Source organism: Somniosus microcephalus, chromosome 11, assembly GCF_052327205.1.
Source record: "Somniosus microcephalus isolate GS21.2 chromosome 11, FLI_Smic_1.0, whole genome shotgun sequence".
In the NCBI taxonomy this organism is placed as follows: domain Eukaryota; kingdom Metazoa; phylum Chordata; class Chondrichthyes; order Squaliformes; family Somniosidae; genus Somniosus; species Somniosus microcephalus.
Window position 1 is genome coordinate 211,493,975 of NC_140997.1, and position 17,875 is coordinate 211,511,849.

At 47.9% G+C, this 17,875-nt stretch overlaps 1 protein-coding gene across 1 annotated transcript in view; it reads left to right on the top strand.

Moving 5' to 3' along the window:
* stab1 (stabilin 1) overlaps positions 1–17,875 on the top strand; it is a 298,755-nt gene that overhangs the window by 79,784 nt on the left and 201,096 nt on the right. Inside the window, exons 14-15 of the mRNA XM_086001826.1 lie at positions 9,270–9,332; positions 16,722–16,835. Of these exons, the coding sequence (XP_085857952.1) occupies positions 9,270–9,332; positions 16,722–16,835 (177 nt within the window). The remainder of the gene's footprint in view (positions 1–9,269; positions 9,333–16,721; positions 16,836–17,875) is intronic.

Here is a 17,875-nt window from a genome sequence, read left to right on the forward strand (position 1 = left end):
CAAGACCCTAGGATGTAAGCCATCAGGTCCAGAGGATTTATCCACCTTATGTCCCATTATTTTACTGAGTACCACTTCCTTAGTGATTTTAATTGTATTTAGCTCCTCCCCCCTAGAGCCCCCTGTTTGTCCAGTGTTGGGATATTCTTAGTGTCCTCTACTGTAAAGACTGATACAAAATATTTGTTCAGCGTTTTTGCCGTCTCCATGTTTCCCACCATTAATTTCCCGATCTCATCCTCTAAGGGACCAACATTTACTTTAGCCACCCTTTTTCTTTTTATATAACTATAGAAACTCTTGCTATCTGTTTTTATATTTTTTGTTAATTTACTTTCATAATCTATCCTCCCTTTCTTAATCAATCTTTTAGTTATTTTTTGCTGTCTTTTAAAGACTTCCCAATCTTCTAACCTCCCACTAGATTTGGCTACCTTATATGCCCTTGTTTTTAGTCGGATACTATCCTTTATTACGTTACTCAGCCACGGATGGCTGTCTTTTCTTTTACACCCTTTTTTCCTCAGTGGAATATATATTTTTTGAAAGTTGTAAAATAACTCCTTGAATGTACACCACTGATCATGTACCGTCTTACCCTTTAATCTATTTTCCCAGTCCACTCTAATCAATTCCACTCTCATACCTTCATAGTCTCCTTTATTCAAGCTCAGTACATTTGTTTGAGATCCAACCTTCTCACCCTCTAATTGAATATGGAATTCAACCATGTTATGGTCACTCATTCCAAGGGGATCCTTTACTAGGACATTTTTAATTAATCCTGTCTCATTACACAGGACCAGATCTAAGGTTGCTTGCCCCCTGGTCGGTTCAGTTACATACTGCTCAAGAAACCCATCCCTAATACACTCAATGAACTCTTCCTCAATGCTGCCCTGCCCAATTTGATTGTCCAGTTAATATGAAAGTTAAAATCCCCCATAATTATAGCTGTTCCCTTATTACAAGCCCCAACTATTTCCTGATTAATATTCCGTCCAACAGAGTTGCAACTGTTAGGAGGTCTATAGACTACGCCCACCAGTGTCTTTTCCCCTTATTATCCCTTATCTCCACCCAAACTGTTTCATTATCCTGATCCTTTGAACCAATATCATTTCTCTGTATTGCAGTGATTCCTTCCTTTATTAACATAGCCACCCCACCTCCCCTTTCTTCCTGCCTGTCCTTCTTGATTGTTAAATACCCTGGTATGTTTAATTCCCAGTCATGGTCACCCTGCAGCCATGTTTCTGTAATGGCCACAAGATCATACCCATATGTAGTTATTTGTGCCGTCAACTCGTCTATTTTGTTATGAATGCTACGTGCATTCAGATAAAGAACTTTCAAATATGTTTTGTGACACTTAGTTCCTGCTTTTTCCCTTTTTACTACTTTACCTTTCACTCCATACATTCTGTCCCTTCCTGACACTCTCTGGTTTTTAATACCCCCACTGCTACCTAGGTCTATGACCTTCTCCATTGTCCTTTTTATTATTTGCTCTCTAGAAACCTCCCCCCCACTAATTAGTTTAAAGCCCTCTCTACAGCCCTAGTTATATGATTCGCCAGGATTCTAGTCCCAGCACTGGCCAAGTGAAGTCCGTCCCAATGGAACAACTCTCTCCTGTCCCAGTACTGGTGCCAGTGTCCCAAGAAGCAAAACCCATTTCTCCCACACCAGTCTTTGAGCCACGCATTTAACTCTCTAATTTTATTTATCCTAGCCAAATTCGCTCGTGGCTCAGGTAATTATTACCCTTGAGGTTCTGTTTTTTAATTTGACCCCTAGCTGCTCATACTCCTTTAACAGAACCTTCTTCCTTGTCCTGTCTACGTTGTTGGTACCAACATGGACCACGACAACTGGATCCTCCCCCTCCCACTCCAAGTTTCTCTCCAGCCCAGAAGAGATGTCCTTAACCCTGGCACCGGGCAGGCAACACAGCTCCCGCTCTCGACTGCAGAGAACCCTATCTATCCCCCTAATGATACTATCCCCTACCACTACAACATTTCTATTTACTCCCCCCTCTTGAATGGCCCCCCGTTCCACGGTGCTGTGGCCAGGTTGCTCATCCTCCCTGCAGTCCCTGCTCCCGCCCCCACAGGGAGTAAGAACCTCGAACCTGTTTGACAAGAGCAAGGGCTGCGGCTCCTCCAACACTACCTCCTGGATCCCCGTACCTGCCTCACTCAAAGTCACACCGTCCTGTCCCTGACCACGGACTACATCTGAATTAATTAATTTCATAAGTGTGACTACCTCCTGAAACATAGAGTCCAGGTACTTCTCCCCCTCCCTGATGTGTCGCAGTGTCTGAAGCTCGGTCTCAAGCACAGATGGAGTACTGTGTGCAGTTCTGGTCGCCTCACTATAGGAAGGATGTGATTGCTTTGGAGAGGGTGCAGAGAAGATTCACCAGGATGTTACCTGGGATGGAGCGCCTCAGCTATGAAGAAAGGCTAAACAGGCTGGGGTTGTTTTCCTTGGAGCAAAGAAGGCTGAGGGGGGACCTGATTGAGGTGTACAAAATGATGAGGGGCATAGATAGGGTAGATAAAGAAGAACTTTTCCCCTTAGTAGGGGGGTCAATAACAAGGGGGCATAGATTCAGGGTAAGGGGCAGGAGATTTAGACGGGACTTGAGGAGGAACTTTTTCACCCAGAGGGTGGTTGGAATCTGGAACTCACTGCCTGAAAGGGTGGTAGAGGCAGGAACCCTCACAACATTCAAGAAGCATTTGGATGAGCACTTGAAATGCCATTGCATACAAGGCTATGGACCAAATGCTGGAAAATGGGATTAGACTGGACAGGGATTGATGGACGGCGCAGACACGATGGGCCGAAGGGCCTCTTTCTGTGCTGTAAAACTCTGTCGGCTGAAAATTCAGTAGCCTTTGCGCCTCATTTGAGGCGCTAGAGGGCCTTGCGCCGGAGTTATGGCCAGTAGTGAAATTCCCTGGGGCCCTAAATCGGCGTTGCTCCGGTAGCGCTGCGCCGGCACCGATGACGTCATCGGTGTGCGCAGCGTCCCGGTTGCCGTGGTAACCCGCCCGAACTCCGAAATTGAGTTGCGGCCGCCTCGCCCGTGGCAGCCGCAACCAGCGTTTTGTCAGAGGTGCCTTACTGCAGTTAGCGCCGGCGCATTAAAGGCCCCGCGGCGGCCGGCCGCTTTCCCGCCGGCCACCTGCCCGCAGCTCCCTCCCCGGACTTCTCTCCCCCCCCCCCGGAACAGATGCAAGCCCGGCACTTGTCCGAGGTGCCGGGCTCATTTTAAGCAGATTTGCGCGGGCCGCGGCCGGGTGCAGGCAGCTCCTCCTTAACGGAAGGAGGAGGCCTGCACTTCCCCAGCCTGCCGCACCGCATCGGGTGCCGCAGCACCGGAATTGCGGCGCGAAACGGCAGTTAGCGCCCTTTTCCAGGCGCTAAGACCCTTCAGTAGCGCCGGCAGCCGTTTGGGCGCGGCGCCACTGAATTTTTGGCGCGCGCAGGGGACTTAGCGCCGGCACTAATTTCCGGCGCTAAAGCCCTGGCTAAGCCAAAACCCAATTTCTAGGCCTATGACTCTATGGCCTAGAAATTGAGTGCCCTTAGCACCGATTTTGCGGCGCTAGAGGGCCTAGCGCTGCAATTGGCGCCGGTTCCTAAATTGCCTGGGGCCCTTCCGCGGCGGTAGACCGGTAGCGCTGCGCCGGCACCGATGACGTCATCGGTGTGCGCAGCGTCCCGGTTGCCGTGGTAACCCGGCCCCAAGCCGAAATTCAGTTGCGGCCGCCTCGCCAGTGGCAGCCGCAACTAAGACTCCGGCAAACGAGTGCTGCCAGAGTCTGCGCCGGCGCTTTAAGGAGGCGCGGCGGCCGGCCGCTTTCCCGCCGGCCGCCTGCCCGCAGCTCCCTCCCCGGACTTCTCCCCCCCCCCCCACCCCGGAACAGATGCAAGCCCGGCACTTGTCCGAGGTGCCGGGCTCATTTTTGCAGAGATTTGCGCGGGCCGCGGCCGGGTGCAGGCAGCTCCTCCTTAACGGAAGGAGGAGGCCTGCACTTCCCGAGCCTGCCGCACCGCAGCGGGCGCCGCAGCGCCGGAATAGCGCCGCAATGCGGCGCGTTGCGCCAGTTTTCAGGCGCTAAAACCCTTCAGTAGCGCCGGCAGCCGTTTGGGCGCGGCGCTACTGAATTTTTGGCGCGCGCAAAGGGACTTAGCGCCGGCGCTAACTTCCGGTGCTAAAGCCCTGGCGCAGCGCAAACTCAATTTCTAGGCCTATGACTCTAACACGGTGCCGGAGTTCCTCTAGCATCAAACACTTACTGCAAATGTAATCACCGTGAGCAGGACGTCTCTGTCGGTGGCAGTGAAGGTGACAGTGGCTCTCAACTTCTATGCCACTGGCTCCTTCCAATCCGCTACTGGGGACATTGCCAATGTCTCCCAGTTCGCGGTGCATTGCTGCATCCGCCAAGTCACGAATGCCCTCTTCAAAAGGAGACGTCAGTACACTTCCTTCCCCATGACCCTGGACAAGCAGCAAGAGCGCGCAATGGGATTTGCAAGAATAGCGGGCTTCCCCATGGTCCAGGGCGCCATTAACTGCACGAATGTGGCTTTGCGGGCGCCGCAAGAGAATGCCGAGGATTACCGCAACCGGAAGGGGTTCCATTAGTTGAACGTGCAGTTGGTGTGTGACCACAGACAGCTGATACTAGCTGTCAATGCCCGCTTTCCAGCAGCAGCCACGACGCCTTCATCCTGCGCCAGACTTCTGTGGCAGACCTTTTCGAAGTCCCGGCTCACCCAGGAGGCTGGCTTCTCGGGGACAAGGGCTATCCTCTGTGCACCTGGCTGATGACCCCGCTCCGTGCGCCCAGCACCCCTTCTGAAGAACAATACAATGAGAGCCATAAAGCGACCAGGAACATCATTGAGCACACAATCGCCGTGCTCAAGCAACGGTTCTGCTGTCTGGACCATTCCGGGGGAGCCCTTCAGTACTCACCTGAGCGAGTCTCCCATTTCGCTGTAGTGTGCTGCATGCTGCATAACCTGGCAATCCTCAGGACTCAGCCACTGCCAGCAGACATTGGAGCACCAGCAGAGGAGGAGAAGGAGGAGGAGGAGCACCAAGACGGGAGGGAGGCACAAAGTTCAAGGGCCATCCGTCAGCGGCTTATTGCAAGTCGGTTCTAGGCCCCCTCTGAGGGAATGGCTTGTGGCATTGAAAGAACATGAATGGAACCGTTCCATAAACCCTGAGCCGGTCAAGGCAACAAATAGTTCAAAGAGCAAACATGCACAATCTGAATAAAGACACTTCTTTATTTAACAAACTGTGCGCCCTTCCCGCATGACAAAGTAATAGAGAGAAACCCCCAAAAAAGCAGTCAGACACATAACTGGCTCTCACAACCTGGAGACAATGAACAAAAGAGTTAACAAAAAATGACCACAATCCTCGGCCTTCACTAAAAAAATTAACAGTATTTTGCCACACCTCCTACTTTTTGCCCTTCGAGGGTGATCTGCTTCGCTTGTGAGATTGGCCCCTTCCCACCCTGCAGCTCCTCCGCAATGGGACCCCAGTGGCTGCAGCAAGGCTGGGGGAAGGCTGCTGAGTGTCAGAAACTGAGTCGGCAAATGCCCTTGGGGGACGGCCTGGACCAGCTCTGGGCCTGGAGGGCCCGGCTGCTGACTGCTCCAACTCTGCATGGGCGGCAGCAGTCTGTCCTACGGGTGGTGGCAGCTGCAGTGGAGAAGTGACAGTGTTGGCAGTAGGAATGCTGCCATCCTGACAGAGGACAGGCACTCCCTGGTCGGACGACACACTGGCACTCCCACGGGGCAGCACTGCAGCATGCGGAGCAATCTGCTGAAGCACAGACTGCTGACCTTCTGCGGCGCGGCGATGGCCCCGGCGATTCGTGCCCGATGCAGCGAGGGTGGCAGCAGTCAGTGCTCGTGTGGCCTCAATCTGTGTCTGCATCAGACCAGCCACTGACTGCATTGCACCACTAAGCACTTGCGTGGAAGCCGCCTGTTCTGCCTGTGCTGCGCCGAAGTCCTGCAGACTCCTTGCCTGTGCTGCACCGAAGTCCTGCAGACTCCTTGCCAGTGCTGCACTGAAGTCCTGGACACTCCTTGCCAGTGACTCAATGGATTCGGGCATCCTTGCCACCGCAGCCATGAGCTCAGTGTGCCTCTGCTCCGCCTGGGCACCCATTTCAGCGAGGAGCCGCACCTCTTCTGCGCTCACTGTAGCAGGACTGGAGGCCAGACTCTCCCTCCGGGGAGAAGGCCGCCGAGTTTCCCTACTCCTCCCGCATTGCTGCAGCCCGCTGGGCCCTGGAGCTTCACCCTCCTCAGACCCTTCCCCCCTGCTCCCCTCCAGGGAAGACATGTCCCCATTATGGCCATGGGCTGCTTAGCTGAGGGTGGCACTGATGGTCCGGCTTCCTCTTCCTCCTCACCTTCAGAATCACTCACAGTGGCAGCTTGAGGGCCCGCCTCCTCACCTGGCGAATCACCATCTGAAAGCAGGGAGGTTCAAGAGTTGCTTTAGCGTGAGGACAGGGCGGCAGCGAGGGAGGCATGAGTGCTGCAATGCACTGTATTGGTTCGATAGTGGCAAAGGATGCTGGTGTGAGGCACAAGTGGAAGGAGAGAGGTCAAAAAGGTGATGACCTTACCATTGCTGTCCAGAACGGGGTCGGCATCTCCAATGGCGACGGGGCCAATCATCCGGCCTGCCATAATGCGCTGGACTCGCTGCTCCAGATCGCTGAGGTCTTTAAGGTGAGGCCGGCCTCCCCCGGTCCGTTGCTGCTGCCTCCTGTTATGGGCCAGCTTGCCCTGCAAGAGAAAGGATGGGCTCTGAGTACAGTGTGAAGCCCTGATCTTGGCTGCACTGCCTCCCATGGTGGAATAGCCCTTACAGTGTGAAGCCCTGATCTTGGCTGCACTGCCTCCCATGGTGGAATAGCCCTTACAGTGTGAAGCCCTGATCTTGGCTGCACTGCCTCCCATGGTCGAATAACCCTTACAGTGTGAAGCCCTGATCTTGGCTGCACTGCCTCCCATGGTCGAATAGCCCTTACAGTGTGTAAAGTGCTGAATGTGTGTGTGAGTTTCATGAAAGGCCCATAGGTGTTAGATGAGGGCTGGGCATTGGGGCTTTCAGGACCCTTTGGCCATAAAGTGAGGTGCACATGCAGGGATGAAGAGGATACTGAAAAGGGTACTCACCCTGACGACCCGAGTGAGGTCGTTGAACTTCTTCCTGCATTGCACAGGGGTCCTAGGCACCATGCTGCTGGAGGTCACTCTGTGAGCCACCTCCCTACAAGCTTTGCAGTAGTCGGTGGGCAGCGGCCTCCTGCCACTGTCCGGAAACAGGATAGATCGTCTGCGCTCCACTGCGCCAACCAGAACCTGCAGGGCCCCCTCACTGAACCGCTGCGCTCGCTCCCTGGCCCTCTCCATGGTCCTAGGCGTTAGAATGTGGCAGCAGGTCTGTCCAGGCCGAGAATCAGGGCTCTGATGTGCAGGGTGTGGCTGCAATCCAAGATCGAACCTCCCCTTTAAGAGCTGACTGGCGCCAGCATGTCTGCGTGCAATCGCTAACTGGCCGCACCTGCGCTGCGCCCGCCCTCGGTGGTAGCGCCTCGCTTCTCCGGCTTAGCGCCTTAGAACAGTCGTGCAGCGCCTGCTTTAGCGCTCCAAGCACCTCTTGGGGCGAAGCAGGTCAATTTAGCTGAAGGTGGCGATAATTTGCGCGGACGCTAAATTTCACGCCTGCTCGAGTAGAACGCCCCAAACGTGGCGATACTGAATTTCTAGGCCATTGTCTTTTTTGAATTAATTTACAAATTTGGTACATGCAGTTTCCACGGGACTGGCAACTAAAATACATATTCAGTTTTACAGACACGATTTATTAGAATAGTTTTGCACACAGTGCTAGTTATTATAGGGTATAATTAGAAGTATGTTAAAAAAGCATATTCTATAAACAGAGTAAATCATTGCTATGTTTTGTATTTTTATATTAGTAAAAACTATAATTATAATGCTCATAAAATAAATTTTTCATGGCATTACTATCAAACCCACAGGCACCACATTGTAATACATTATTTCCTAGCCCAACAAAGGAATGCAGAGCAGCAACAAGTCACCCACACAGTGTCTGTCGGTGCATGGCTGTCTAGGGGAGTGTGGGTGGTGTGAGCTGAGTCAGACTGGCAGAGGTTCAGCACACTGACCCTACGGGCGAGCCTGCTTGAAGGCCGGCAAAGAACACTAACCGTCCAATGCTGTCTGAGCTCACAGTTATTTCATGTTATAGATTCACTAGGGGGATGCCTGACGTGGCATGATATCCACACCTTCGCCATGCTGGCCCTTCTTTACACGTATTGCCTGCTCATTAGCTGGGAGCAGAGCGACATCCTGGGTGGGGAGGCTGCTTTAGCTGGACAGTAGTCACGCAGGCAGGGATAGATGCTACACAGTTCTTGAAAAGCATCCAACCATTGTCACTGGATAGATCTTTCTTTCATTAATTTTTTGGGATGTGGGCATCGCTGGCAAGACCGGAATTTATTGCCCATTCCTAGTTGCCCTTGAGGAGGTGGTGGTGTGACTATGTTGGGCAGTTTGTTTGACACTAGTGACTGGATGCCCAGATTAAAACGTATCATGATTCAACACTGCGCAAGGCACTAGCTTAGAAAATGGACAGGCAGGTAATTTGAGGAAAAAAGCATTTTTATCAACTTACCAACAAAAATGAAGTTAAGACTGATCATGATATTGAATTCTATTTAGGTTATTGAGGCCTTGAAATGAATGTGTGATATTAATGTACTAATTCATTCATATGAAATTCATTTGTCTGCTATTTTCATGGAGACATTGATCTGTTTTTTCTAAGCCAGGGTATTTAATACTTTTCTTTCGAATGTTATTTTCATTTTGCATTAAAAATGTCATTTCCACTCTCGTCATGACAGAGAAGGAATTCAATCCCTGTTAGTTCTGGGAGCTCAATTTTCGGCACTTTCCTTTATCAGTCATTGGGGGATTTATTATTTAACTTTCCTCAATTTTCTGTATATTTCCAAAGCAAAGTGTTCCCATCGCATTTATTTTTGATATTCATATTTTCTCATGCCATCATTTCTTTTATAAATTTTATAATTCACAAAAGAGATTTATAACTAGCATATGTGAATCTAATATTTTTTGTTTGTTCTTTTAAACAGAAAACCGTTGCTGATATTCTTGCCAACGGACAGCTGTTTAGTCGGTTTGAAACCATTCTTGAGGTAAACAAACTAAAAAATATTTGGCCCATTGAAATTTAAAACATAACTGTATTTAATCTTTTCAGTTGTGTTTCTGTTTTTCTATTCAATGAATTATTCAGGAGTACAACTTGCTTTTGTGTTGATTTGCTTGTGAGGCTGTTGGCTTTACTGTAGGTTCGTGTTTCATTTCTAAGAACATAAGAACATAAGAAATAGGAGCAGGAGTCGGCCATCTGGCCCTTCGAGCCTGCTCCGCCATTCAATGAGATCATGGCTGATCTTCTACCTCATCTCCACTTTCCTGCACTCTCCCCCATTTACCTCCCCAAAAATCTATCGATCTCTGTCTTGAATATACTCAACGACTGAACCTCCACAGCCCTCTGGGGGAGAGAATTCCAAGGATTCATCACCCTCTGAGTGAAGACATTTCTCCTCATCTCAGTCCTAAATGGCCGACCCCTTATTCTGAGACTGTGACCCCTGGTTCTAGACTCCCCAGCCAGGGGAAACATCCTCCCTGCATCTACCCTGTCAAGCCCTGTAAGAGTTTTGTATGTTTCAATGAGATCGCCCCTCATTCTTCTAAACTCAAGAGAATATAGGCCTTGTCTACTCAATCGCTCCTCATAGGACAATCCCCCCATCCCAGGAACCAGTCTGGTGAACCTTGATTGCACTCCCTCTATGGCAAGTATATCCTTCCTTCGGTAAGGAGACCAAAACTGTACCCAATACTCCAGGTGTGGTCTCAGCAGGGCCCTATATAATTGCAGTAAGACGTCTTTATTCTTATACTCAAATCCTCTTGTAATAAAGGCCAACGTACAATTTGCTTTCCTAATTGCTTGCTGTACCTGCATGTTAACTTTCAGTGATTCGTGTACAAGGTCACCCAGGTCCCTCTGAACACCAACATTTCCCTATCTCTCACCATTTAAAAAATACTCTGCTTTTTTATTTTTCCTACCAAAGTTGATAACTTCACATATTTTCAAAATTATATTCCATTCGCCATGTTCTTGCCCACTAACTTAGTCTGTCTATATCCCCTTGAAGCCTCCTTGCATCCTCCTCACAACTTACATTCCCACCCAACTTTATATCATCAGCAAACTTGGACATATTACATTTGGTCCCCTCATCCAAATCATTGATGTAGATTGTGAATAGCTGAGGTCCAAGCACTGATCCTTGCGGTACACCACTAGTTACAGCCTGCCAACCTGAAAATGACCCGTTTATTCCTACTCTCTGTTTTCTGTCCGTTAACCAATCCTCAGTCCATGCTAGTATATTACCCCCCAATCCCATGAGTCCTCATTTTGTTTAATAACCTCTTGTGTGGCAGCTTATCGAATGCCTTCTGAAAATCCAAATACACCATATCCACTGCATTATGTCCGTGTATAATTGAGACACGGACTGCAGGAGTTGATTATAACAAGTCTTTACTGAATGGAGACAACCTAGAAACTGAAACTACAGAAGCCTGCTAGGGCCTTTTATACAGGGGTGGCCACTGCCGGTACTGCAGTCTGAGACTAGTTATTCCCTTAAAGGTACATACACAACAATTCCTCCCCTTTTAGATAAACAGTACATAACACTCATTTAACAACTAAATAATAACTAATTACAATTACAATTATGGTTGCTAGATACATTGGTTGAAGTTAAGCAATTATAAGTTCAGTCTTTGAGGAGGCTTCCTGATTCTGTCTGGATAATGTCTCTTTGGGATATCAGGTTCTTCTGGCAAGGTTGAGTCGGGATCAATGTCGTTGTTTGGTTCGTCTGCTTCCAATATCGCCGATTCTGCGGTAGATGCAATTGGTACTTCGGTTTCATCGTCAGGTGTATCAGATCGTGGTGTGGAGTTGACGTTTTCCAGTGACTCTAGAATCTGGTCAGCATGGCGTCTTACAATGCTCTCCCCAACATCCACGGTATACATTAGAGGTCCTTGCCGTGTACAGATCGTTCCTGGCTGCCATTTCTCTGTGCGGTAGTCCCGGGCCAAAACTGGTTGACCTATCTTAAAACTCCTGGTCGGCCTTTCATTCATATTCTGAAACTGCCTGTTCTCCACATCTCTTCTGACGTTTGGCTTAACCAAATCCAAGCGGCATCGTAGTCTTCGATTGAAGAACATCATGGCTGGAGTTTGGTTGGTAACCGCATGTGTCGCATTCCGGTAGGCAAACAAGAAGTTATCCACCTTGTGTTGTAGGGGTATATCTTCATTACACATTGCCTTGATAGCCTTCTTGAATGTTTGAACAAACCTCTCGGCCAATCCATTAGTGGCTGGATGATATGGGGCGGATGTGTAATGCTTAACACCATTGTTCTTTAAGAACCTCCGGAACTCTTCAGACACAAACTGTGGTCCATTGTCAGAGCAAATCTGTTCAGGCAGCCCATTCCTGGCGAATATGGTTCGTAAGACTGTGATAGTTTTTTCTGTGGTGGTTGAAGACATTTTTATTACCTCTGGCCACTTTGAATGTGCATCCACCGCAATTAAAAACATCGAGTCCATAAAGGGACCAGCAAAATCAATGTGCACCCTTTGCCATGGAGATGAGGGCCACTCCCATGGATGTAGAGGGGCTTGTGGTGGGGCGTTTTGGACCTTCTGGCATCCTGTACAGCTCTTGGTCATCTCTTCGATTTCTCTATCGATTCCCGGCCACCACACAAATGCTCGTAGTCTCGTCGATTCATGACGGTTAGAGCTGATCCTGTATCCAATTCCATTTTGACTTGGGACCCTGCTATCGTGAGGGTGACCCAAATGGTTTGGTGATCCTCTTTTGCGATTACGTTGTGAAGTTTGAGACAGCTTAGTCTCTTGTTCCCGGATTCACTATCGCTCATCTGGTCTTCAGAACTACTGTCCGTCATCTTTTGTACTTTCCTGTACGGTTCCTTAGTAGCCTTTTTGTTGTCGTTGGTCTTCTTCCCAGACCTGCAAACTCGTACAATGTGTCCCATCTTTCCGCATTGCCTGCATATTTTGTCCTTGGACCAGCAGTCCTTCTGGTCATGGTTTGTTCTGCCGCAGCGATAACATTTTGCAAATCCCCGTGTCATTTCGTGGGTGCTGTATTCCTGTGGCTTTTGTTGTATTTCCGCAGCTCCCCTTGCTGCTGCTTCATACGATACTGCCACGCTGAAAGCCTTATCTAGCATCAGCTCTTTCTCTGAGAGTAACCTCTTCTGGGTTCCTTCACTCAGGAGTCCACAGACAAATTTGTCCCGTAAGGTATCTGCCAGTCCTGCTCCGAACTGGCAGTGCTTTGATAGCTTGCGTAGTTCCGTAAGGTAATCAGCATTGCTCTCATTTTTATGCTGATTTCTCCTGTGGAATTTAAATCTTTCTGCTATCAGCAGCGGTGTAGGATTTAGGTGTTCCTGTAGGATAGCAACAATTTCGTTAAAACTCTTCGCCTTCGGTTTGGCTGAAGTAATCAGGTCCCGCAATAGGCCGTACATTCTTGTGCCCATTAAATTTAGCAATACCGATGCCTTTTTCTCATCGGCTATTTCGTTTGCCTCGCAATATACCTCGACTCTTTCCACATACGTGGTCCAGTCTTCTATTGCATTATCGAAGGCAGTGATATCGCTAGTCTTTGGCATCTTGAAAATCTAAGATGGCGCCTCCCGCGCTTTTCCTTCTTCCCCGCCGAGTTAAGATGCCGCCTCCCGCGCTTTCCCACCGCTGCCGCTGCTGCCAACGCTGTTGCTGGCGATTATATTTATTTTACAACCTGTAATGGCGACGCCCTATGGTCTTCGCGCCTCCCCGATCGCTACTGCCAACGCCGCTCTCCGCGGTATTTTTATTTCTCTATCGCGCTTCAATATTTGCTCCGTTAATTGAAGAACCGTTCCCGTCGTGGAGCGGACCCTCTGGGACACTTCACTCCCTCTTCTTAGGTCCGAACGCTGCCCGACTTCGAAGCGCCGGCCGCGCCCTGTGTGCTCCACTCTCTCTCTCTTTGCTTCCTGACTCGCTGCCCAGCCCCGTTGCAGAGCCACCCGATCGAGCTCTAGCCCGCCGCAGCCCAGGAAGGATCAGTGCACTACCTGCCACCAGCCCGATTAGCTGGGAAACCACAGACTGGAGAACCAAGCCTGGCTCTCGACAGTCTCTCCTGCAATTTTTCAATTCGATGATTTGGAGGGCAGTTGCCCACGGTCGACGCCCGTTTCTCGAGTTTCTTTGGATTATTTTTTTTTCTTTTTCTTCTGGCTCCAACCTTCAATAACGTCGTCTGAGGTGCTGCCGAGTTGCAGGTAAGTTCGTTTCTTACGCGTCGCCAGTATTATGTCCGTGTATAATTGAGACACGGACTGCAGGAGTTGATTATAACAAGTCTTTACTGAATGGAGACAACCTGGAAACTGAAACTACAGAAGCCTGCTAGGGCCTTTTATACAGGGGTGGTCACTGCCGGTACTGCAGTCTGAGACCAGTTATTCCCTTAAAGGTACATACACAACACACTGGTTTCTCCTTATCTATTCTAGTTACAACCTCAAAAAACTCTAATAAAAACAGAAAATGCTGGAAATACTCAGCAGGTCAGGCAGCTTCTGTAGAGAGAGAAACAGAGTTAATGTTTCAGGTCGATGACCCTTTGTCAGAACTGGCTCTAGAAACTGTCTCTAAAAAACTCTAATAGATTTGTCAAAAATGATTTTCCTTTCATAAATTCGTGTTGACTCTGCCCAATTCTATTATTATTTTCTAAGTGCCCTGTTACCACATCCTTAATAATAGATTCCAACATTTTCCCTACTACTGATGTCAGGCGAACTGGTCTGTAGTTCCCCGTTTTCTCTCTCCCTCCTTTCTTAAATAGTGGGATTACATTTGCTACCTTCCAATCTGCAGGAGCCATTCTAGAATCTATGGAATTTTGGAAAATGACAACCAATGCCAATTGAAGGAAGCGGATCTGACGCTGTCATTTGATGACGCATCATCAGCCGGTTCCCTTAAAGGGACCATGTGCAAATTTACTTTGACATTTGTGCTGTCAGTGTTCTACAGTATTGAGGTGCTCTCCCATGACTCCCTCTATATGCTTATGGAGGGAGTCACAGCACGCAGGGAGGTTCTCTTCCCTTCCAATGGGTGGAAGACACCTCCCCAGGAGACCACCGCAGCCTGGTTGCACATTGCACAGGAGGGCACAAGCAGGGATGTCGGCAGGAGGATCAGGCTGTAGTGGTACAAATCTTTGAATAATCTCAGTAGATCATGAAATGTTACATCAAAGCCACACTCAACCTCATCCTGCTGTGCCACTCATCACATACCCATTACTCTGCCTTCCCTAACCTACTCCTGCACATCCTTACTCACACCAATTTACCATGCACTTTCACCCATCCCTCTCTATCTACATTATCACTTCCCCATCTCACTAGCCACCCCTCACGCTCACCCTCATCCTAGGCCAGTCATACCAACTAACAACACACAAGGGTAAGCACTTACTTGTTTTAGCCAATGTTCATGTGAAGTTTCTGTTAATGTGCTGTCAAACATTGAAATCTTTATTTTCAACACTTTGCTTTCTTAGACAGATTGGTGTGCACCTTTGGAAGTGGCTTAGTGAGTTGTAGTGAATGGTGAGACATAACAGTACCCCCCGCAATGCTGATGAGTGTGAAAGGAATGGCTTGGGCATTGTAGGGATGCTTTATGTTGTTGGTGTGGGGTGGTGCCAACCTGGCACATCATGTAGCAGCCAGGGTGTGCAGCACCAAGTGAAGTAAATGTGGCCATAATGAGGCCATCCCTGGCATCCTGGGCAGCAATGCGGTCGGGTGCTGATGCCCTGTGTCCTGTGCAGCATCAGATGATTGCGGAGAAGGTTAGTGTGGTTGTTGGTGCTGCTAGTGTGCCTGGTGATGCTGGTGTTAGGGCTGATTGTGGTAAGATTCTGAGGACCAAGGTGAGAGAGTATAAAGTGCACCCATGCTGATGGAATAGATGGCAGGTGAAGTAGAGCTGACAGAAGCAATCTGTCAATGGTGGGAGAGGTAATGAGGTCAGACTGCATAGAGACTTGTGTAAAGACTTGCAGCATCCTGAATCTGTTGTGGAAATGCAGTTTAGAGATGCTAGTGCTTAAGGGAAGATATCTGAATCAGCTGGGAGCTTTGAGTTGACATTTGAAGCTGTCAACTCATCAGCTGATTCAATGGCCACTGATCTCCCACCTCAGCTTCACTGACGAGGTCTAGGCACAGCAGGAAACCGGTGGGAGACCTGTGAGACCTGGGAAAAAGGCATTGTTAAGTGGCTGTAAACAAGCCACTAATGATTTGAATTGGGTCCCACGCCGCTGCCTGTCGGGTCTGCTCAGTGCTGGCAGACCCGACATCGGGAAATGCAGGTGTGCGCATTTTGACAATGGGTTCCCGACCCGCTGTCAATCATTTAAAATTTCACAGCTGACCTGCCACCAATTGGGTCCACTGAGCGCTGGCAAAATCGTGGCCTTTGTGTCACCATTTCAATAATATACCTAAATGATTGGTGCCCAACACAGGATTCCTAATGGGGTTTTGCATGTGTATTGGATCCAGAGAAGTTACAGTCAGACAGGAAACAGATCATGTGTTTTAAATTTGGATGTTGGCTGAATTGATTTTTATCACTCTGACCCCTCTTCCAACCCCTGCGTCCCCTCCTATAAGAAAAACATTTTCTTTTAAAAAAAAAGAACCTTGGCTGCAAAGTGACAAGATCCATAAAATCTGGCACTTTAAAACAACTTTTCTGCAGCAGCTAATGAATGTAAAATAAGCTTTGTGATGGTTCAAGTAATGACTCACTTGAATCCTGGCAAATATACATTTTCAAAACTCCATAATGCCAGTTGAAAAAAACCACCCTTGTGTCAACGATGGACCCATTAGACTTTCATTTTCTGCCTGAGTTTATTTTTTTGTAAATTGTATTGGAAGGAGTGATTCTGTGGAAGGAGTTAGCTGAGGAGATGGCAGAAGATCAATATTCACTTAAAATAGACAAAACAGTTGTCACTATGACAATGCCAACTCGATAAAATCAACATTAGCCGTGAAATTGCTAATCTTATATAGAAATTGCACTGTAAAGTTTGTCCAAAGGCACTTTTCTTGATATTGTGGAAGATTCTGTGTATTGGCTATGCTCTTAATTTAGACAACTCCCCGGTTATTAAACAAAAATTTCCGCTTGCAAAATGGTGCCCTTTGTGATTAAAGTGCATATAAAATGCCCTCTGATAAACATATTTGATCTTTACTCATCGTTTTGCTCAATCTTAATGCAAGATAGCTCACAGATGGAATTTCTATTGACTTTTAGAATTTTATTGTTTAATCTTGTGACAGAATTGTGATCTCCCTTTAATACTGGATGGTCCAGGGCCTTACACTGTCTTTGTGCCAAGTAATGATGCAGTGGACAAACTGAGAGATGGAACGTTATTCTATATGTTTGGTGAGGTAGGTGAACAAACAAAAATGAATAAGAATTGTACTTGTTAAATGTCCAGATTGCAAATATACAATAATATTCTGCTTTTCCAGGAACTCCAAGGGTTTTAATTCAAGCAAGCAAATTTTCCAAAAGTTGGTGAAACATTTGAAGTGCAATGTAATTATTGTTTTTCTCCCGACATTGATTACACTAATTATGTCCGACACACAGATCAACCTTTATTTGTACCCAAATAGAATAGAGGAACTGGGAAAGTAATTCATCTGCATCATTTTGACAGAATTCACAAAGTCAGGGAAGTGAAGCGTATAATTTTAAATTTACTTCCACTAATATTTCCAAGCTTGGCCTGTCCATTAGAGGATGCTAATAGGCAGAGAATAGTGTCAAAGACTCCTAAAGCATGGTCTTCATCGTGTTGTACTCTATGTGTAAAGATCGCTCTTTTCTGCTGCTTTAAATGTAGAATAATATGTTTTCCAATTTATAAATTGTTTTCTCTCCCTCTTTTGGTCCCACTGAGCTGTACGGCACATGCTGACTGAAGGAACAGGCACCCTGTTCTCAAGGCTCTCCCTTTCCTGATTTTAGGCCGCATATGTGATATCGTCCTCAGATCAACATGCCTCCAATCTGTACCTCATTCCAGAGATCCTAACTGAGAGCACGAACTCACTTTGTGTGGAATCATGAGGGCAAACCCTATTACTGCCATATCGCTGCCTAACAAATTCATATACCAATGCACTTTACCTCTGCTCCATTAAGCCACAATGCAATATAACATTTAGTGATTATATATTGACTTTGATGGAACAGACAAATCATTTTGCGATTGTTCTGTAACATTTCTCTTAGCCACCATTTCAGCTGTTGACCCGACAAAGGGAAATGATGTCATTAAGGTAATAATAGTTCCTTCGTGGGTGATACTGGATTGAGCCTTTGGTTTAGTGGTAACATTACTGCCTCTGAGTCCGAAGGGGCCGCTCCCGATTGTCCTGGCGAGTGGAGATCAGAGCTCTGTCTCTATAAATTTTGGCTA